The sequence below is a fragment of the Myotis myotis genome, unplaced genomic scaffold, assembly GCF_014108235.1.
Source record: "Myotis myotis isolate mMyoMyo1 unplaced genomic scaffold, mMyoMyo1.p scaffold_m19_p_18, whole genome shotgun sequence".
NCBI classification, from domain to species: Eukaryota; Metazoa; Chordata; class Mammalia; order Chiroptera; family Vespertilionidae; genus Myotis; species Myotis myotis.
In genome coordinates, this window is record NW_023416322.1 from 41,460,614 (window position 1) to 41,483,629 (window position 23,016).

Here is a 23,016-nt window from a genome sequence, read left to right on the forward strand (position 1 = left end):
TCTCGGCCCGCCACCCTGAGCCATGGGCGTGTGGGAGGCTGCCATGGCAACCCGTCCGACTCCCGCTGCCAATGTGGGCATTACCGGCGGCTGTGCTGTTATATTTGAACCTACGTGCAGATATATTTCTTCCCAGCGTCCCTAGCGACAGCTTGGGGGAACTTTATAATAGACACATTGGGGTGTTTCAAGCATTTACGGTCTCAGAAAACGCTTGCCAGGAGTTTGATAAGTAGGTAAATAGCGGGGAGTTAGTAGATTCCGTGATGGCGGCGGGAACAGGCGTGCCCTGCGTTTAGGTAGTGCTGGCTCTGCTGCATGCGGTGCGGCGCTGTACACACACACACACATGCACACACGCGCGCGCACACACACACACACGCGCGCCTCGGGAGGAAGAAATGAGCCCTGTGCTGACGTGTGTGGGTAAGGACCGGGGGATGGTCTCCTGGTGTTTCTCCTTGTGGTTTAGTGAATAACATGAAGGAACTGGGTCTCTCCCTTAGCACCTGGCTTTCCTGAAGGGTTTGGGGATAATTTGATCGCAGGTTTATTCTCTTTTACTTTCCTGAGACTTTTAGGGGGAAAAAATCCCTATGCCTATTTCTGCAAATACAGTCGGTTTCCCAGGAGGGGAAAACATTCTGAAGGTCATTGAACCCTCCATCATTAAATTTGTAATTCAGTGTGAGTGGCATTAGAATACTATTTAAGTTTATCTTCGTGGTGTCTCTTTTCATATAAAATGGGTAAAGTTTATTCCCCGATTAGAGTAAAATGAACTTCAGCCCGGCCAGCGTGGCTCAGTGGTTGAGCACCAACCTATGAATCAGGAGGTCACGGTTCGATTCCCGGTCAAGGGCACCTGTCCAGGTTGTGGGGTTGATCCACAGTGTGGGGACGTGCAGGAGGCAGCTGATCCATGATTCTCTCTCACCATGGATGTTTCTATCTCTCTCTCCCTCTCCCTTCTCTCTGAAATCAATAAAAATATATTTACAAAGAAAAGGAAAAGGGGTGGATTGTACCTGGACGTCGCACAGGGCGCATCAGGAGGGCCCCTGAGAAGTGGGTGCCCAGACATTCCTGCCCAGCGCCCTGTCAGCCAGGTGGCGGAGGAGCTCAAACACCCAAGGTCATACAAATGGCCGTGACGGCTGGATTTTAATGGTACTCGGACTTTCAGTGAATCCATATTTTATTCCTTGACTCCTCATTTTTAATCTTACGTCCTGCACATCGTCGGCGATGTTAAAGAACTTTAAATGCTCTTAAAAGGACAGCTTCTAAGTTTCCCTGACCGCCCTGACAGCGTGCAGTGACTGGCACATGGTCACCCGGCCAGCGTGGCCGTGCTCTGCCGACAGGCGCTCCGTGGAGCCCACCCCATCGGGCCTGACAGACCCAGGCTAGAATGGGCAGCTCTGAAGGTGTGCTCATTCGCTATCCAGGGTCACACAGCCATCTCGGCCAGGCCCAGGGACGTGCCTGGGTTTGTTTTTCTTTCTTTATAAAAAGTAAAATACTTTTTAATATTTTTATTGATTTCAGAGAGGAAGGGAAAGAGAGAGACAGAGAGACAGAGAAACATCAATGATGAGAGGGAATCATGGATTGGCCACCTCCTGTACACCCACCAGGGATCCAGCCCATAACCCGGGCTTGTGCCCTGACCGAGACTGGAACTAACCTCCCAGTTCATAGGTCGACGCTCAACCACTGAGCCACACCGGCCGGCCCTGAGTCCGTTTTTGAAAGGACAGATCACTGAGCGCCTGGCCTTGCCCCTGCCTGCCAGAGCCGACACGGATCCCCACACCGAGCGGCTCCCGGGCCTTCCCCTGCAGGAAAACAGCATCGCGCTGCCATTCCAGTCCCCCCGCGCCTCCTAACGTGAGGCTCCAGCTCAAGATCAAGGGTGCTGCTTGGCCTCGGGTCCACTCTGCCACAAGGAGGCCACCTTCTCCTGTGAGCTCCTGCGTCGGGCCGTTGGTTGTTCCTTCATTGGAAGAAAGAAAACCGGGGAGGGGGACAAAGGCCCTCCGGGAGCAGGTAGGCCCGCCCCTGAACGAGGCAGGAGCTGAGGTCCCCGTGATGCAGGAAGATGAGCTATTACTGCTGAGGGCCGGCTGTGTCAGCACGTCGCCTGGCGCATGCTTGTCGCTGTCTTTCTTTTGCCGAACATCGTCGTCCGGCGTCTCCGTACACAGGCCTGTGTGCCGTCAGCTCAGGCACAGCGGAGAGGCAGGCTCTCCTTAGGCGGCTAGGATTCCCGCCGTCAGAAAACAGAGCCAAGAGCCACTCGGAAGTCCTCCACGGATTGGAGCTACCCTCCTGTTTCTGACAAAAACTTCCAGAAAGATTAGTTTGTTCCTTCTCCCCTTATGAACTAGTCAGGATGTGGGTTTTGTCCCTCCCCCACTCCTCAGACCTCGCCCGCCACCCGCGAGCCCATCCGGAGCCTCTCGGTCCTTGTGTGGCGGGTCATCTCACCAACGCCGAGGCCCGCGGTCACCCACTTGTATCTGAGCGTTTCTCTTGTGAAGACTCTGAGGCCCTGGCCGGTGTGGCCCAGTGGATAGAGCGTCGGCTTACGGCCTGAAGGGTCCTGGGTTCGATTCTAGTCAAGGGCACGCACCTCAGTTGCAGGCTCTGTCCCCGGCCCTGGTTGGGGCACATGTGGGAGGCAACCAACCAATGTGTCTCTCTTACGTCAATGTTTCTCTCTCTGTCTCTCCCTCTTCCTTCCACTCTCTCCAAAAATCAATGGAAACATACCCTTGGGGGAGGATTAACAACAAAAAAGAAGGCAGAAAAGGAAGAAAAAAAAAAGACGATGAGAGCATCGCATTTTCCAAAGTTGCTTCCTCCCTCATGAAAGGGCTTCTTGCAACATCAGAAAGCCGTCCACCGGCATGTCCCAGGTGTCTGTCCCTGACCTTCTGTTCTTCTGTCTGTTACCCCTCCCACGGGTGCTCTCATCCATTGCCACACCCGTGTCCTTTCAAATGAACCCCAAACCCCTGCCCTGGCCTCGACCTCCCTCCCCAGAGGGAGACTTCACTTCACTTGTTGGCACGGTGTCCTCACGTGGCCTTCGAGAACGTAGTTACCCTTCCAGCTCCAGCTTCTGGTCCCTGGCAGTCAGCCTCGGTGTGTCATCTGCCTGTTGCAATAGTGTTGCCGGCTCTACTTCCTCCACTTGCCTTTAAATTTCACGCTCACCGGTTCCTACCTTCACCGAACGGCCTGCTGCACGTCTGCGTGCCTTTCCAGCTCTCCAGATGGTTTCACCTGGTCGCTTCGTGCCTCACTTGCTAGTCGGCAGACGTGAAGTCCCCGGGATGATGGGGTTCTTAAAGTCAGAGGAATCAAATAGCTGCTCCTTGCATCACCGTCAGAAACGAGACAGCAGCCTTGTTTACCTACACGCGTCCTTGCTTTTCTATCTGCTTCTGGAACACGCGTGTTAAATGGTGAATCGGGGTGGCTTTCGGTTCTTTAGATGACAAGCAAGGCCACCTCCACGGGCTCTCACTCTTCTAGCCGATGGACGAAGGGCCACGTGGACAATATATTTATCCGGGAGGGAGGGGGGGTCAGACTGGGTAGAAATGGGCCCCTGTGGAGCCAGCCAGGGCTGCGCGGCAGGACCGAGGTCACCGTGTGGGCGCTAAAGGGGCTGCTCCTCACAGCCGAGCCATCCATCGGCCATTGTCCTGGGACAGCCGAGGCCCTGGGCCGTCCGATCCTCCCTGCGCGACCAGCTGGCCCTGAGCACTGCGGGCTGTTACTAGCCTCCCACGTGTGACTCCGCCTGTATGCCACCCACTCAGGACCCCAGCTACAGGAGAAGTCCTGCAGGATAAGGTCACCCTTATGTAGCCTTTTGTTGGTTCCCCTCCAGTGTATTGCAAAGGAGATGATGGTTACTCTTTTTTTGTTGTTAATCCTCACCCCAGAATATGTTCCTATTGAATTTTAGGGAGAGTAGAAGAGAGAGGGAAAGACAGAGAGAAACATTGATGTGAGAGAGACACATCAATTGGTTGCCTCTTGCACGAGCCCCGACCAGGGCCCGGGCCAGGGAGGAGCCTGTAACTGAGCTACATGCCCTTGACTGGAATGGAACCCGGGACCCTTTGGTCCACAGGCTGATGCTCTATCCACTGGGCCACACCGGCCAGGGTGAATGGTTACCCTTGATTTCCAAATACAATAATCTGCCTAAGGCCCTTTATCCCCTTGCCCATACATACGTTAGGCAGTTGGGTTTACTCCTCCTCCAGCAAATATATAGTTTCAATCCAAGTATACCATTTTAGTTGATTATTTTGTTGTTGTTGTTAATCCTCACCCGAGGATATTTTTCCATTGATTTTGAAAGAGAGTGGAAGGAGGGGGAGAGACAGAGAGAAATATCGATGTGAGAGACACATTGATTGGTTGCCTCCCATACACGCCCCAGACTGGTGGGGCTGGGATCGAGCCTGCAGCTGAGGTCCATGCCCTTGACCAGAATCAAACCCGGGACCCTTCAGTCCTCAGGCCGAACCTCTAACCGCTGAGCAACCTGGTAGGCACCAAATCTGCCGGGGCCCAACCCCAGCAGATCCAGGGGTCCCCAAAGGTGTGGATGGAGTCGGCGAAGAAGGAATGACACAGAGACAGCGTTCAGTTGATCAGCAGCCTAGCCAGGATCTCTAGCCAGGATCTCCAGCGAAGTTCTGGTCTGGATCTCCAGAGAAGTTCTGCTGTTTATTGTTTTGTTACATCCGTATTTATACCAGTTGATTTTAATCCTGTCAATTTCTATTACAAAGGTTAGGGCGTTTCTTATCTCCATTCCAGGGAGTAAAGATTATGTAGCTTAAGCATGATTGTTTGTAGTGATTAACTGCCCGCCTGGCACTTAGTTAAGGAATTTCATCCCCTCCCTGACTTCAGGGAAAAATTCCTACCTGGGGAAACAACCTTTCTCGGAGAGGTGACCTTGGTTAAAACACACAGCGCTAAGGGGAGCAAACATATTAAGAACAGTATGCTATATACGCCAGGTCCCTTGAAACATATGCTGTGCAGATGTTTCTTTCCTGCAGCGACTGTGTCAAGCAGCAAGGATGGACAGGCTTCCGGCACAAATCTATCATTTTAAACCTTTAGGTTTACTGTAGTCACGAAGCAAAGATCTTCATGGTGCCACGTGACAGTAAGAAAAGTTACACTCCTTGTGTGATTCCTGAGCTCATGCAAACAGTTCTTGTCATATTCACTTGCAAATGCTATGAACCGAGACTCGGAGAAGTGATTTGTCTAAGCTCACAGAACTAACCAGTGGGGGTGGGGACATGGGAACTGGATCGGGAGAAACGGGCTTTCCCTCCTGGCCTGCCCTGACCAGGCATGGACTCTCTCAACACCTACAGGGGGCCCACAGAAAATCCCCCAAACCATCGATTCCCTTCGATGAAGTAAAATAGAAAAAGGCAGCTGTTACGATAACCGGAACATGAAAAAACAGGCTGTGATAAACTCTGAAAACTCGAAATAATTCCGTGATACCACTCCATGAACATTCTGTGCTAGTTGAATCAGTAATATGTTTAATAGACAGAACAGATAGATATTTTTTTTAAAAGATACAGAAAAGCATTGTTTGACAAAACACCAGTGTCCTAAAAATTGTTTCAATAATAATATAGTATTAAGTAGACCAGCTGGCCCAATGCTTTTTGAATATCAGCAGATATAGTTTTCATTTCCTCTAAGTGAGAGGGCTCTTGGCTTGGTCAGCATCGTCCAACAGAATTAGGAAGTTCATGGTCCAACAGAAGCCTAAAACGGACCACATTTGTGGTTTTTAATTTCCTAGCAGTCACATTAAAAAATGCTTTGAAAAGTCAAGAGTAATTTTAAGAATTTACTTTGACAGATTATATCCAAAAGATTACTATCTCGGCTGACATACATCAGCATAAAAATATCAATGAGACATTGTGCATCCCTTTTCTTTACAAAGTTTTCTAAATGTGCAGCATTTCTGGGCCCTTCTGTTTGGGTTTTGTTTTAGCTACATTCTGACATCTGGTTAACCTAGATGGTTTCGTAAGTGAATTAAAAGCCAAGAGAGCATAAATAATCAATTCCTGCCCCGTGTCCAACTCACTTACTCCGTTCCTATGCCGTAATTTCCTCTTCTGTCCGTTAGGGTTAAACAGGCGTTCTCTAAAGATAACAGCATTAGACCCGCTAAACGGCGCCAAGGAAGCACCAAAGAGCTGCCCAGTGTAAGGGGAAAATCCCGAATTTTCCTCTTGCGTTTAGAGTTCTGACAGATGTGAAGAAGTGCAAAATAAGAACTCGTTAGCCTGGCTCTGTGGCTCTGCGGGCTGAACGGGCCCCGTGCACCAGGAGGTCCCCGGTTCCATTCCCGTCTGGGCACATGCTCTGGCTTCCAGCCCCCCAGTGGGGGGTGTGCAGGAGGCAGACGGTGGTTGTTTCTCTCTCATCATCCATGTTTCTCTCTCCCTCCCCCTCCCTCTCTCTGTAAACTTCACTGGTCAGCCTCACCACTGTGTTAAAGAAACTCCCACAGCAGCCCAATCTCCCTCCTGCTCACGTGCGCGAGCGGAGCAGGGCGCTGCGGCATCCGATGCGTCACTGGGACCGAGGTGGCGATTCCTCGCCTCGCTATTCCTGTGGGCAGAGCTCTAAGGCTGCCTCTCAGGAGGACAGCGTGGTCTTCTCCTTCTCGCCGCCCCTGTGCCCCCTCCCGTGCCCTTGCCCCCAGGACTGACTCAGCTCTCCCCGGGGCTGGCTGAGAGTACGGACCCGCCATCAGAGGCCACAGGCCCAGATGCAGACCATCAGCCTTTGTTTTCCCCTAGAGGCTTGGTACCTGGGATCGATGGGCTGCACGTTGGCGAGATAGAAGCTTTCTGTCACAGGGGCTGTTAATATTCAGACAGCCTCTTCTGGCAGCCAACAGGGCTGCGAACGTCGCCCAGGAAAAAACAAAAAGCAAAAACAACCAACAATAAGAGAAGATAATTGCTGAATTTCATAGCCTTCTAAAATGGCTGCTAGGAACGGAGGAGTTAAGCATTGACTTTCGTTTCCTCTCTTGGGCAAATGTTTTTATTTTTAGAGAGGGAAAGAGAGAGGGATACTGATTTGTTGTTTCACTTATCTATGCACTCATCCGTTGATTCTTGTATGTGGCCTGACTGGGGATCGAACCCGCAACCTTGACATATCGGGATGACGCTCTAACCAACTGAGCCACCGGCCAGGGCAAGCAAACATGTTTTTTATGCAACTCAGGACCAAGGGCAAGTGTGTTTCTGAGTCTGTATGATCAGTATCGGCCACTACTGACATCAACACCTAAAAACATATTGAAATGTCAGAGCATCTCGTTTATAATCACCTCACCATGACTTGAATAATAACTGACCCCTCCCCTTGCAGCCAGCGGATTGGTTTCCATAGTAACACGAGTTAAAGGATGAGCACTTGCGCTACAGAATCCATCCGATTAGGGGAAGGACCGAGTTTTTCCTGAGCGTCGTGTTGGCCACTGGAGGACATGCCACTCACTACAATCAGCCGACATGTTCTTCTTGCACATGTAACACACCAGAGATGTACACACCTGCTCACTGTTTTGCATAGTGAACACACCAAAGATGTACACGCCTGCTCTGTTTTGCACACATGAACACACCAAACAATGAGCATCTGCTCATTGTTTTGCATACGTGAACACACCAAAGATGTGTGCATCTGCTCATTATTTAGCATACGTGAACACACCAAAGATGTATGCATCTGCTCACTGTTTTGCATACGTGAACACACCAAAGATGTATGCATCTGCTCATTGTTTTGCATACGTGAACACACCAAAGATGTGTGCGTCTGCTCATTGTTTTGCATACGTGAACACACCAAAGATGTTTGCATCTGCTCATTGTTTTGCATACGTGAACATACCAAAGATGTGTGCGTCTGCTCATTGTTTTGCATACGTGAACACACCAAAGATGTGTGCGTCTGCTCATTGTTTTGCATACGTGAACACACCAAAGATGTATGCATCTGCTCATTGTTTTGCATACGTGAACACACCAAAGATGTATGCATCTGCTCACTGTTTTGTTTTGTTTTTAGCTGACATTTTCTGTTTGTATTTAAGTTCCTATGTTGTCCTAATTGTGGCCAATAAAATTTAAAGTCATTTGACAATTTCAGATAGCAACATAAAACACATATTGGCACTGCGTTGAACCTTAAATTCCTTCTTTAAAGTACTAACTACATAGTAAAAATTTGCTCCATTTTACTTTTTTATGACTATATTCACAAGTTTTGATTTTGTTTCTCTCACATCGATGTTTCTCTCTCTCTCTCTCTCTCTCTCTCTCTCTCAAATAAAATAAAAATAAAAAAGAACACGTCTTCCTCAGTGTTCCCCTGCTAACAATATTGATCTAAAAAGTAAATTCAGATAAAACAAGAGCATTGAATGCTTAGACACCAGGTCACTGGAATGCCTGAGCTCGGGGTTCCTAAATGATGAATGTATTACATAAGAATTAGCTATTAGTAGATTTCGGGCAAGTAAAATTAAATAACCATTGCCCTTAAATTCTACTTTTTTAAGAAACAGCCTTCAAAAGATTACTGAAGCGTCGTGAAGTGTTGAACCCCGTAGGCTGTAAACACACATACACACGTGTGAGGCGCGTTCGCGGACCGGTCTCCGTTGTGTTTCAGATGTACATCACCAGCACCATCAAAGCCAAGGGCACGCGCCTCGCAAAGCCCGTCCTGTGCCTGGGCCTCCTGTGCTTGGCCTTCCTCACCGGCCTCAACAGAGTAGCCGAGCACCGGAACCACTGGTCGGACGTCATAGCCGGCTTCCTGGTGGGGACATCGATAGCCGTGTTCCTGGTGAGTACAGATAGGTGCAGAGTTACCGAGAGAGCGCGGGGGTTTGTCTGATTGTTGTTAATCCTCCCTTGAGGATGTTTTCCCATTGATTTTTTATTTTTATTATTTTTTTTAAATATATTTCTTTATTGATTTCAGAGAGGAAGGAAGAGGGAGAGAGAGATAGAAACATCAATGATGAGAGAGAATCATTGATTGGCTGCCTCCTGCACGCCCCCTACTGGGGATCCAGCCCGAAACCTGGGCATGTGCCCTTGGCCGGAATGGAACCTGGGACCCTTCAGTCCACAGGCTGATGCTCTATCCACTGAGCCAAACTGGTTAGGGCAAAAAATATATTTTATTGATTTTTTACAGAGAGCAATGGAGAGTGATAGAGTTAGAAACATCGATGAGAGAGAAATATCGATTAGCTGCCTCCTGCACACTCCCTACTGGGTATGTGCCCACAAGCAAGGTACATGCCCTTGACCGGAATCGAACCTGGGACCCTTGAGTCCGCAGGCCAGTGCTCTATCCACTGAGCCAAACCAGTTAGGGCCCATTGATTTTTTAGAGAGAGTGGAGGGAGAGGGAGAGACAGAGAGAAACATTGATGTGAGAGGGACACATCAACAGGTTGCCTCCCTCACGCACCCTGACCAGGGCTGGGGATGGAGCCTGCCACTAGGGTAGGTGCCCCTGTGCCTCAGCGTAGCAGCCTCCACGAGCACCTGTCACAGCCACAGTCTCCCCACCCGGTGACCCTGCCTAGTGACAGGGCCTGGGTCCCTCCGGTAACCAAAAACCCCTGTTCCCAAGGCCAGGTGCCCCCCAGCAGCTTTCGGGGGGGGGGGGCAGCTAGAGAGCACCCGCGGGGACTGGCCATGGCCTGAGCATCGCTCCTCATTGGGAATCTCCCTGGAGCGCTTCGTAGCTTCCAGCTGTTGGGAAATGGACTTGCCCGGCTTCGGGGTTGACTGGTCATCGGAAGTAGGAGTAGCTGACATTTCGCTCAGATGGAAAGTGGGGCCGACTATCAATCACAACCTATTTCCGCGGCGATGCACTGTAAGGCGCCCTTTCGTTCCCGGTCGGTTTCCGTTAACTTGGCCCTCACAGTCACCTCTGCTCCCTCCCTCCTTCACCAGGGAACACCCCGCATGCAAGCCAGCCCGGTTGCCTGAGCCCAGCGGACAGACATGCCAGGCATGTTAAAGAGGCTGCCCTCTGGGGCGCCCTGTGTGAAGGGGTGGCCCTGTCCCCGTCCCCGGCCTGCACCCTGCGCTGCTGTTCCTCCCCATGTCACCCCTCTGACTCCCCAGCCCCGGGGAGACGGATCCCTCCTGCCCCCCGAGAGACCCAGCAGCCTCATGGAAGCTGGGGTCCCCAAGTCCCGGGGAGACGGATCCCTCCTGCCCCCCGAGAGACCCAGCAGCCTCATGGAAGCTGGGGTCCCCAAGTCCCGGGGAGACGGATCCCTCCTGCCCCCCGAGAGACCCAGCAGACTCATGGAAGCTGGGGTCCGGCTTCACTCTCCACAGTGGAAGCCGGTTCACAGTGAACAAAACAAAACAAGACAAGAGGCATCTCCCAGATATCCTAGGACATCACCCAGGCCAGCCAGAGCCCGAAGCCTGACCCTCAGTGCGAGGCCCTGTCGTCTCTGGGCTACACCCCACCCCCCCAGCACAGGCCCGGCTCCCCTCGGGGGATAAAGGTCTCCCTCAGGAGCAGCCCCCGGAGCTGCTGCGGAAACACCGAGAACACAGGGGACACGATCAGAGACAACAGCCTGGCTCCCTGAGAGGCCGATGCGGAAGGCGCACGGGCCATTGAAGGGGGTTTCTGAGGAGTGCTCTGGTGACCTTGAAGCAAGGGGACGTAATTAGCATTTAAATTAAGTTGTAGGTTAGCCACGCTGGGAAAGGTCAGCTTGCTATGCATTTTTATTAGGTTACAATGTTATTTTTGGATTCATTTGCGCATGGACTGTTAACTAATTTAATGAACATTTTGGAATCAGAAAATTGTCATGATTAACTGAGCTACGTATTTTTAAAAAATATATTTTTATTGATTTCAGAGAGGAAGGGAGAGGGAGAGAGAGAGAGAGAGAGAGAAACATCCATGATGAGAGAGACTCATCGATCGGCTGCCTCCCGCATGCCCCACCCTGGGGATGGAGCCCGCAACCCAGGCCTGTGCCCTGAGCAGGAATCGAACCGTGACCTCCTGGTTCATAGGTCGATGCTCAACCACTGACCCTGTACCCCAGGCCCGAGCTAATATTAATTGATGGATTTTCTTGAACACACACGCACCAGAGTAACTATTTCAAATTTATACAAGATAAGTCTGGTGTGAAGTCACATGCACTTAATATTTAAGTAACTTTAATACGTTATTCTTAGGGTTAGGTTTATGGAGCTACTCTGGGGTCATTGTCAAGGGGTCTGGCTTGGCTTTAACCGCAGTTTTTTCTGAAATGCCAGGTGGTGTGCGTGGTGAGTAACTTCAGGGGACGACACCCCGAGAGCGAGCACGCCCGCCCGGCGGACCTGGCGCACGCGCCGATGATCAGCATCCCGCGGGTGGAGAGTCCGCTGGAAAAGGTAAGGTCTGTTCCGGGGACGCGAAGTTTAAATTCCGAGATGTGATCGTTACCGGCAGCGAATGAGCGACCAGTCCCCAGCGTCACCGCGGTCGCTTCCCGTTTACTGAAAGGGGCTCCCTGCGCCTCGGTGGCATTTAGCCACGATTCAGTCCCTGGCGACGCCCTGTGGGGAGGGAGGTCCCACCGCAAATGTCCTGGACCCACCAGCTGAGAAGCACGGAGGGCTCGGGCTGTGCCCTGTGCCGGAGCTCCGGGGAGGGGGACGCTGGGAAGGCAAGTGATGGGACGGCTGTGCTGGGATGGCGCGCTCTTCTCCTAAAACGTGGTCCGCTCTCCCACGCTCCGCGGCAGGCGGCCCGTGAGCAAGGCGGGGTCGACCTCCACTCGTGTGCCGGTTTTCTCAGTCAGTGCAGGACGTGTGTTTTCTTTCTGGGGTTTTCCCAGTAGCACTTCCTCTTCTCCAGCTCACTGTGTGGTAAGAGGACAGCGTGTGCTGCACAACATAGAAACATGTTCGTCGGCCCTTAGGTGGTCGGCAAAGCCGCGGGCAGCAGCAGGCGGCGGGAGGTGCGTTTCGGGGCAGCCACGGCAGGGTCACCTGAACCAGCTCAGTGGCTCGCCGTGGAAAAGGACCAGCTGCTAGCCAGGGGCACCGAGAAAACTACCCCACCGCCCCCAAGAATCACGCTGCCCTTTCACCTCCTCCCCTTTCACCCTCTGCCCTCCCACCCACTGCATTTTCCTGTCTTCCCTTCAGAGGGTGCTCTTGGCCAGAACTAATGGCAAGGGGTACCTGACATTCACCCAGGACCCTTGGGGGTCAGGCTGCGGTCACAGCAGCAGCAAAGCGCTGGGCACGCGTGGTCTTTCTCTCTTGCCCCCACTCGTCCTCCCTTTAAGGTGACTTTCAGTTCTGCACAGGCGAGCACCTGTCAAGAACGCAGGCATGTGCCTCATTGATTTCAATGGATGCCGCACAGAAAATCTACGGGAAGGGACATTCTCTCGTCCCAAAAATATTTAAAAATAAATATAAGTCATGGATGGGATTTGATAGAACATGAAATAGTTCCAATCGATGAAGAGAATTAATATCTACAGAGTTTTATTGGGCAATTAGAACAGGCCACTGTAGCCACGCCTGGCTACTTTGGGATAACGCTGAGAGGTAAATCAGTGGTATAGGAAATACCACTTTTTGAGAAAACAATTTTTTTCTTGGGTTTAGGTGATCAAACTGAAACAAAGGGAAGTCCCCCTTGCCAATGACAAGACAGGGGAGCTAATGCTAGGAATGATTTGCAAATTGCAGCCTTGTAGTTCTGGTCAGGGGCTCTGTACCAACCTGACTACCCAAGATGCTGTGCGTGTAAGAGCACCCCGTGACTGTGAGCGGTGCCACCTGAATGCACGTGGTGAGCAGTGAGGATGGCTCCCCAAAGCTGGAGATGCCATGAGTGCATGCAGTCACGGGTGGAAATTACCATGTTTCGTTCCCACGGCCATCATGGAGGGAAATGACAGGGCTAGGAACATTCTAAGGGGACTCGCATTGACTCAGAGAAGCAAACGCATGGACTGTTTTGAAGGTTAGAACATCATAGGGGTCAAGGTGAAACCTGAGCTGAAGGTTCGGCAGAGTGAGGAGTTGGGGCGTGGAGAGCCAGGCTTTGTAGGTGCCGGCAGTTCTGGGTTGGAAGGTTGGCTTGGCTACATAATGACTAAGTAGAATCAGACGAATTCCTTCTTTTCTCCTTACCTGAAAAAAATGGATACGATTATGGTTCCTTTATAGGGTAATTAGAGGCCCGGTGCATGAAATTCGTGCGTGGGTAGGGTCCCTAGGCCTGACCAGCAATCAGGGCTGATCGGGGCCTTCCAGCTGCCGGTCAGGGCCTTCCTTCATTCCGCGCCACCCCCTGGTGGTCAGCGCACATCATAGCGAGAAATCAAACTCCTGGTCTCCCGGTTGAACTCCTTTGCACATTAGCCTTTTATATATATAGATTGTTTGAAATGACTGATCATAAATAAACTTCTTGGCACACAGTTGGTGCTTAAATCAAGGTAGCTCCCTCCTGCAAAACTAATGATTCCCTTAATAGGATTTTCATTGTGTTTCGGACTAGGATACCCCATAGACCTATTTCATGGACTTGAAGGTTTATGCAGATTGTCTATGCCATACATAGAGCATATGGCAGGAAATCTTATAGCAAAAATTGTTGCCTAGATTAGTGTCATAGCAACAGCAAAACAACCCTGTGGTTCCTTGCCAAGACAGACATGATTACCCATGACTTTGCTCTCTGGGATAAGTCCCTTTGAGGTTTCAGCATGTTGGCACGAACATGTGTGGGAATCCACTTAAGATGTGTTTGCTTTTCTAGGATGCAAATCTTTGTTTTACAGAGCTGCCGACTGTACGTAAATGTTCCATGGGAGCTTGTCAAAACAACTTTATTAGGGATCAGATGTTGGAATAGTTAGTGGAGCTAAGTCTCTTTCCTCAGCCTGAGCTTCGAGCACTTACGAAAGGTGTTCACAGGCCATCAACGCTCGCGTGCTGGGCTTGGCTCTCACTTGTCTCATTTCATTTCGCTGTAAAGAGTCCATTGAAAAGGGGAGTTAAACATCCCAATGAGCGTCAGCACTCAGGTTAGGAGGACGTGCCCATGGCTGTTGTCTGCCGTGTCGTTTTCCCTGTGTGTGCTCACCCCTGGTCAGTATTTATTTCTCCGCCCTGTCTATACATTACAATACCCTCTGCAAAACACGAAAAGCCAGGCTTTTTCCAACGTTATCTAACAGGCCTTTATGAAAGTGTCTTTTCAGTACGTTACCTTTGAGCACAAACCATCTTTCTCATCTCTTTGGAGGGAATAAATACCGGGTTGCTGGCTGCACCTTCGGGTTCTCGGGCCCCTGCAGCCATCGGTCAGGGAGGCGACCAAAGGATGCGGGAGGAAGTCGCTGACAGTGCACACCCGCCAGGGACACGTGGAGACTCCCCCCACCTTCCTCGCTCCCTCTGCTCCCGCACGCACAGTCCCAGGGACGCTTCCCCGTCGGTCCGGCTGCCACAGCGCGCTGAACGGTTCTGACCCAGTGGGCCTGGGGGTCTGGTTGGCACCAGGCAGCACTGGTGATTTGGGTTCAGAGCCAACTGCCGCCAGGGCCCAGGGCCTGCAGAGCTGAGACAGTGGGTCTGAACGTCGGCTGCGCGTTACAGCTGCCTGGGGAGTCTTTGTGAATCCCAGGGCCCGGCCGCCTTCACACCAATTAAGTCCAAGTCCCAGGAGAAGCGTCCGTGTCTTGGTAAAGCTCCCGGTGGGTCGGCAAGCAGCCAGGTTGGGGGCCCAGGGCTCCTTTCCCCAGGGAACGGGGGTCCGAGGTCAAGGCCCAGCGGTAAGTCATTCATTTAATGACGGGGCCGCGACTCCTCATCCCAAACCCTGGGGCCAGAGGCTCCTCAGGACTCAGATGCCCCATAGTTCGAGGCGAATGCTGTGTGTTCTGTGAGGAGCAGGACGGGAAGCAGCGCTGGGCATCAGAGCAGACAGACAGGCAGGCAGTCCCATGGCCTTCCATCCACCCAGCTCCGTTCAGCCCCCAGATGGGTTTGTAGCAACCATATAAGACATACTTGGGTGTGAAAGTGTGTCCACTAGATCTGTAAACTTGCAGAATTGTAACATTCCAACCAATTATTTTTTTAAAAATCTCCATGGTTTTATCTATTTATTATCTAATATTTTGTTTCTTTGGCTATATACATATATATATTCGATTTCAGAGAGGAAGAGAGAGATAGAAACATCAATGATGAGAGAGAATCATGGATCGGCTGCCTCCTGCACGCCCCATACTGGGGAGTCAAGCCCACAACCCGGGCACGTGCCCGGACAGGGAATGGAACCGGGACCTCTTGGTTCCTAGATCAATGCTCAACCACTGAGCCCCAGTGGTCAGGCTGTTTCTGTGGCTTTGACTGACAACTATAATGAGATGTTTGCAAAGACCAGGACCTTTGTGTGTGTATATATATATATATATAATCTCATTTGCTCTTAATTTTAAAAATCCGTGTAAATGGTCTTCTTCCCATTGCCCGGATGTGAGAGCCAGGTCTCTGAGGGGCTGCGTTGCTTGTGAACACTCTGTGGTTAGGGGCCCACATGCAAACACGCTGAAGCCCACCTGCCACCCAGCTGAGGACTGAGTCCTTGATGGAAGACATTGACACACAGATCCCAGCTTCTGTTTAGACCCCAAACCTACGCCGACGGGCTGACAGCCTCCCGTTCCAACGCAAAGGCTGCTCCTGGGCCTCTGGCAGGGAAGGAACCTGGGGCCGTATCTAACCTCAGCCTTGGGCCTAACACGGGAGCAGCCGGGAGCGGCGGACGCGGCCTCTGCCCGGCTGAGTGAGCCGACACCGACGGCACTGAAGTAACGGCTGTGGTACCTTTCCTAGGTGTCCCGAGGCCAACCTGCCGAGGGCGGCGAGGAGCACGCGCAGGGGCGGCCCCTGAAGGACTGCCTCGCTCGGCTCTTCGGCTGGGTGCTGGGGATGAGCCGCCGCGAACACCTCCGATTAAGGCAATAAACGTAGGTGCGCCGAGCGCACTGGTGTTGGAGCTGAGCTGCAAAGCTCCGGCAAATACAGGAAACGCGTCCCTCTGGGCAGGGCCACGGCTCCCAAAGGGGTCTGGGTCCTCGGTCACTGTTGTCATTTATCTTCCAAACAGGCTTCTTTTTTCCACTGCGTTTGCACGCACGAGCAGAGCTTAGCATCCCTCCACCCAACAGCCCTTGCTCGAATGGCTCTTCTGGTTTTGTGTGTGATATATATATATTGTTGATTTCAGAGAGGAAGGGAGGGGAGAGAGAGATAGAAACATCAATGATGAGAGAGAATCATTGACCGGCTGCCTCCTGCACGCCCCCCACTGGGGATCGAGCCTGCAACCTGGGCCTGGGCCCTGACTGGGAATCGAACCATGACCTCCTGGTTCATAGGTCTATGCTCAACCACTGAGCCACGCTGGCTGGGCTAGAATGCCTTTACTTGTTTTCCTACATGAATTGCTCTTTTTTCCCCCCGCATTTCCCCCTATTTTTCCAAAGGCAAATAAATAAACTGCCAGTGGCTTGCCTTGTCTGGTGGCAAGTCACCCTCCACGTTGTGTGTTATAAGTAAATGGCAGTGTTGTCTGAAATCACCAAAGAGGGAAATACAGATTATTTTTTAAAATATATGGTTATTGATTTCAGAGAGGAAGGGAGAGAGAGAGAGAAACATCAATGATGACAGAGAATCATTGAATGGCTGCCTCCTGCACGCCCCCTACTGGGTATCGAGTTGGCAACCTGGGCCTGTGCCCTTGACTGGAATCGAACCTGGGACCCTTTGGTCCGCAGGCCGATGCTCTATCCACTGAGCCACACCAGCAGGGCTGAGATACAGATTTCACATAGAGTGTAGAGCTTCAGAAGTTGGCGTGCTGTCTAGCCCTCGGCACTTGCCACACGGAAGGCTCTGGGGGCTGCTTTCAAGGCAGGTGGCGGCCCTGCCTGTGCTCTGCCCTCAGGGACCGGGTTCGGTATTTGGCTCGTGGACTTGCTGTGAACTTGGGCGGTGCTTTCTGAGGGGGCAGTGCTTTCCCATCTTCAGCTCTGGCTCCCGCCTGCCACCTGCACCCCAAGCCTCTGACTGTGTGACGGCAGAAGCAGTCATCGAACTGATGAATGATACACAGGGTGTCCCCCCAAAAATGTCTGCACACTTGGAATACTTACTCATTCCAATGCGTTTGATCTGAAAAGAAACATCGATGGAGCTATCCGCCGTAAAGTGGGCATGCATTTTGGGGGGACAGCCCATCGCTGACCATTTCTTCTCGTGGCTCTGAACTACACGCTTCCCTGCATGAGTGTTTGCGTGGCCCACTGCGTGTTTGCACTGTTCTCTACTAATAAGATCGACGGTTGCAAAATACGGGTTCAGCCAGGTTAGAAGGAGAGACCCCTCGGCACCCTGTGTGCCCGGGAGCCCGTTCCCGACACGGGTGACCTGGGAGCGCCGCATGCAGTCCTGTCTCTTACGTTGCCGAGAAGATGCTGGTGGGGACCGAGCGGGCGCACCGGCCTGCCCGGGAGCGAGGCCTCTGTCGGGGCCGGTCAGGGCAGGCGCCTGCGCTCCTCGCCGATGTGTCTGCCGTGCGGCAGCCATGGCCTCATGGACGGGAGGACCGGAGTCAGTGGCTTGTCCCTCCTCCGATCCCGTCAGGGAGAGCCGCTCCAGGCCGGAGGGGAATCCATCTCGTTCTGTAAAGCCGACTGAGAGAAACAGCCCACCCCCTGCATGCCGTGGGGGCTGCGTTGGCGCTGGACGGTGAGATTCATGGGCAGATGCCCCCGTGCGACCTGCACATCCCTGCCATGTACTTAGAACGCGTGATTCAATTCCCCCGTAATTGCTCTTCCCTGGGCACTGTCGCCCCCATATTGTGTTTTCATCTGCTTATCTCTCTGCGAACGACCACCTTTAACAGACAAGCCCGGGGAGCGGGATCCCTCCCGTTCCGGACAATTTGGAAGTGTCGTCCCAGAGGTTAAAGCTTCAGTGTGGCCCTGGCCGGTGTGGCTCAGTGGGTTGGACATCTTCCCAGGCACCGAAAGGTCACCAGTTCCACTCCCATCAGGGCACCTGCCCAGGTTGCAGGCTTGATCCCCAGTAGGGGGCGTGCAGGAGGCCTCCGATCGATGTTTCTCTCTTGCATCATTGTTTTTTTCTCCCTCTCCCTTCCTCTTTCTCTAAAAAATAAAATAAAAACAACAACAATTAAAGCACCTAAGTGTGATGTGAAAAGGAAATAGCACTGTTTGCAAAAAAAGCAGGCGTTTTCCCAGGGCGCTGGGCCTGACAATGTGGTCAGTGACCTGCAGTTTAACCTGGTAATGACTCAGCAGAAGCGCGGGGTTTGGGGCAGCGAGTGGAAGCTCGAGCGGTCACCGAAACATGGTTTTATTTTATTATTTTGTTAATATATTTTTTATCATTTTCAGAGAGGAAGGGAGAAGAAAGAAGAGGGAAAGAGAAACATTAATGATGAGAGAGTCATTGATCAGCTGCCTCCCGCACGGCCCCTCCTGGGGATCGAGCCCACAACCCGGGCATGTGCCCTTGACCGGAATCGAACCCGGGACCCTGCAGTCCACAGGCCGACGCTCTACCCACTGAGCCACACCAGCTAGGGCCTGAAACATGGTTTTAAAGGCCAGGCTGAGCTCAGCACTCCAGAGCTCAGTTACTCGTTCCAGGCCTTGTTTCTCAGGTGACGCCATGTCCCTGTCTGGGACGGTCTCCCTGAGGCCTGTTGTCTCTGTGTTATTAGCATCGGCTTCCCCCCTCAGCGGGTCCGGGTTCAGATGATCGTTTACATTTTACACGGTCACAGTGCACATTCTTTGTGGTCGTTGTTGTTCACCCTCACCCGAGGATACTTTCCCATTGATTTTTAGAGAGCGTGGAAGGGAGAGGGAGAGACACACAGAGAGAGAAACATCGACGTGAGAGAGACACATCCGCTGTTTGCCTCCTGCACACGCCTCGGGGTCAGGGATGGAGCCTGCAACCGAGGTCCAGGCCCTCGACCAGAATGGAACCTGGGACCCTGCCTTCCGCGGGCAGATGCTCTCTCCACTGAGCCACACCAGCCAGAGCTCATTGCTTCTTCCTTGCCTTCGCCTCTGCACCCGCCCTGCCCTGCGTTTCTGATACTTTTCCTGCCCCATTCCGCTCCTTTGCTAATTCTGCTCCTCCTTCCCAGGTCGTGGCTGTCCCCTGCACTCAGAATCGCCTTCGGCAAATGTAATGAGCCTCGCAGGCCCTTCATACCGAGGCCCAGGGGACACGACACCCAGGCTTCCGAGTGCCGCCCATTTCCTTTATTATCTTCTGCTTCTAACTCCTTTCCTTCCTTTTTAACTGCCCCTGCCTCGCCCTTCACCTCCCACCTTGCCGGATGGATGGATCTCCAGTTTATTCCTTAACTACTTTCCAGCAGGTCTTGTCTGCGGGGTCCTGCCCGGCTGGTGCCGCCCCGGCCAGCTTCGTCCGGAAACCCCGTATCCGATGCCCAGTCCCGGCTCACGGGGGTCGGGGCCTCTGAGGCCGGCGGAGTGAGCCTGTGACGGACTGTCTGCCCTGCTCGGGGCTTCGTTCCATCCTCGTGCCGTAGGCACCGGGGCCAGGTCTCGTGTCCTCGCGTCAGCCCGCGCTTTTGTAGAGGAAACACGGGGACACGCAGAGAGAGGCCGCGGAGTCCCCGCGTTCCCATCGGGCCTTTCTCACGGGACACCGTGTTCCCACGGCTCTGTCTGGAGGGACATGGGGGCTGGCGGCTGGTTTTCACAGACACTGTTTTTCTCCAGGGTCCAACCCGGGGAATCATGCCCTGGGCAGCCGTCGGCATAGCCTCCTCGCCGTGACTTGACAGGCCCACAGCCAGTGGAAAGGGATTTCCACTTCTTCACACACACTCTTTAAAATATATTTTTATTGATTTCATAGAGGAAGGGAGAGGGCGAGAGAGACAGAAACATCCATGATGAGAGAGAATCACGGATCGGCTGCCTCCTGCATGCCCCCCACTGGGGATGGAGCCCGCAACCCTGGCCTGTGTCCTGCCGGGAATTGAACTAACCATGACCTGGTTCATAGGTCGATGTTCAGCCACTGAGCACGCCGGTCGGGCCAACATTCTTTATTATGCTTTTTGTTTTTAATTTGAGAGAGAGGAAGGGAGAGGGAGAGAGAGAAACATCCATGGTGAGAGAGAGTCATGGATCGGCTGCCTCCTGCACGCCCACACTGGGGATCGAGCCCGCAACCCGGGCGTGTGCCCTGACCGGGAATTGAACCCTGACCTAGGAACGAAGGTTCCTAGGTTGACGCTCAGCCACGGAGCCATGCTGGCCAGGCTCTTCACACACCTTTTAAAAAAATGTTCTAAGTAAACAGTTTACACCTGAATTTGAAAAAAGCTCCACCCACAGGAGGCACCTCCTGGCGTGCGTTCATCACACAGGATTCCTTGTAGGTGCCTGTGACTTACAGTCAATAGGTAGCCACTCTGACCAGCATTCCAAACGGGCGATGTGGGGGTCACACCCGTTTCCCTGCGGCTGCTGGTGCCCGGGCTGTCACTCACCTTGGATCTAGACACCCCCTGGAGGTGGCCTGATTAGTTATGTCAGAGCCGTTTTGTGCTGCAACGTTTCAGCAGCCACCGAGGGCCTGTTGCACGTCTGAATCCATTTAAATATTAGTCGTTCCGCAGGGTTTCCTTGTACCCAGTTCTGGGGCTTGGAAAAAGTAAAAATACAGACAAGCCAAAAGGCTGCGGGGAGGATTCGGCGGTGGAGGTAAAGGGCAGACAGGGCCGTCCGGGGCCGGCCTCCCGCAGCAGAAACGAGGCGTGTAAGCAGGTCTCTGTCCGCCAGCACGTGCCCACCTCGTCTGCGCCGTCTGTCTCCCGGGAGCAGCAACGCCGAGCCCCGCATCCCGTCTGCACCGAGCGGAATAGTAATGTGTCCGGCCCCGCCATTGCTCTCCCCATGTCAGTGTTCCTGTTGAAGAGAGCAGGTACAGCATTTCCACTTATTTGGTTAATTAAGAATCTTGACGACAGCCCTGGCCGGTGTGGCTCAGCGGTTGAGCATCGCCCCTTGCACCAGGAGGCCATCAGTTCGGTTTCCGGTCAGGGCACAGGCCCGGGTTGTGGGCTCCATGTCCAGTAGAGGGCGTGCAGGAGGCAGCCGATCCATGACTCTCTCTCATCATTGATGTTTCTATCTCTCCCTCTCCCTTCCTCTCTGAAATCAATAAAAAAATATATTTTCAAAAGGAATGTTGACTACAACATCTGATTAGCAGCTGAGTTTATGCCACCGTCCATAGAACTTAATAATGCTGTGTTTTTGCAACCTAAACCCCTGCGGGCTGTGGCTGTCTGCGAGGCTAGCGATGGTTTGCAGAAGCACTGAGGCCTGGACGAAGCCAGTCTTGCCCAGACCCTGACCTTGCGATTCCTTTCTCCTTGCAGAACCACATCACCGCCTTCGCGGAAGTCACATGATACGGAAGCCGCCGGGGTTTCCCTGCACTGGACGTCGTCCCTTTTCACCGTCCATTCCTAACACCCAAAGTTTGTCCGACTGCAGAAGGAGTTTCTCAAGTTGTCTAATGATTTCTATAAGTTTAAAGTCAGTGTCAACGTGTCCGTTTCCCCCACTAGACTGTGAGCTCCTCAAAGGCAGGGCCGCGTCTCTCTTCTCCGGGTCCCCGGCACCTACAACAGCCTCGCACACAGTAGGTGTTCAGTTAACGTGGGAGGCCCGGGCGAGCCCCTTCATTCTGAAATAAAACACCCACTTGAGTTCTCATAGAACCCCTGGGGCTGAGGGGCAAAGAAACCGCTACACACACAAGTCAGATCTGTCTGAGAAATCCCTCCGTTCGGGGCTAGTTACGCTTTTTAACTTTTCACGTTAAAAAGCTGAAGAGGAGGCCCCCCTTCCGCAGTTCGCCATCTTTCCTGTGAAGTGGACTTCGAACGTCCCGGGGGTTTTTACTTTATTCGTCCGCACGACACGATGGCCACCCTGGCGGAGCTCCGCGTGCGACACGACTTTACTTTTAGAAAGTCTTGTTCTCTACGAAAATCCTGTTTGCACACAGTATTCCGCTCTATTTCCCTGAAAACACCATCCATTCTGTACCTTCTAAGACTGGTGCTTCTGCTTTTGAAGGGGGAAATGCCAATTTGTACTGTAATAAGTAATGTATCATAATTAAAAGCTATTTATTTGGACTCTGGTTCCTGACAGCTGTGGTGTGGCTGTGGCCGTGTAGCTTCTCCGGGGCAGCGGGCCGGGCGGCTGGGGGGCTGAGTCCGGCGATGGCCCGACGTCCTGAGCGCGTTCCCGTTGATGGCTGCATCTCGAGACAGGTCAGAGGCTCCGTTCTTAGGCTTTTTACTAATCAAGTTCCCACATAACTTTTAAAAATATATTTTCATTGACTTCAGAGAGGAAAGGAGAAGGAGAGAGAGAGACAGACACATCAGTGATGAGAATCATGGATCGGCTGCCTCCAAAAGCAACGGGACCGAATATCTCAAAGGTGGTGGTGGCAGTGTGGTCCGTGTGACCTCAGAAGCCATGGCAGCAGGGGCCGGGCTCACGATGCGAGCCCACGGAATATTTATTACTAGCATTTGGTCATTCAGATGATGGCTATGCACATTGTGTAGCAACAGGCAAACGTGTCTGCTGTGATTCCAAAGTTGAAAGGGGTGCAAATGACGCCCTGTAATTGCTAGGATGCAACCACCCCACAGGTGAACGCGCACGGTTCAAAGACAGCACGGAGACGTGGCTTCCAGAACGTGGGCATG

General features: G+C 52.5%; 1 protein-coding gene across 1 annotated transcript in view; it reads left to right on the top strand.

Moving 5' to 3' along the window:
• PLPPR5 (phospholipid phosphatase related 5) overlaps positions 1-22,431 on the top strand; it is a 43,656-nt gene extending 21,225 nt beyond the window's left edge. Inside the window, exons 5-7 of the mRNA XM_036343942.1 lie at positions 8,779-8,955; positions 11,430-11,549; positions 21,664-22,431. Coding sequence (XP_036199835.1) covers positions 8,779-8,955; positions 11,430-11,549; positions 21,664-21,696 — 330 coding nt within the window. The 3' untranslated portion in view covers positions 21,697-22,431. The remainder of the gene's footprint in view (positions 1-8,778; positions 8,956-11,429; positions 11,550-21,663) is intronic.
• Positions 22,432-23,016: the final 585 nt, after the last annotated feature.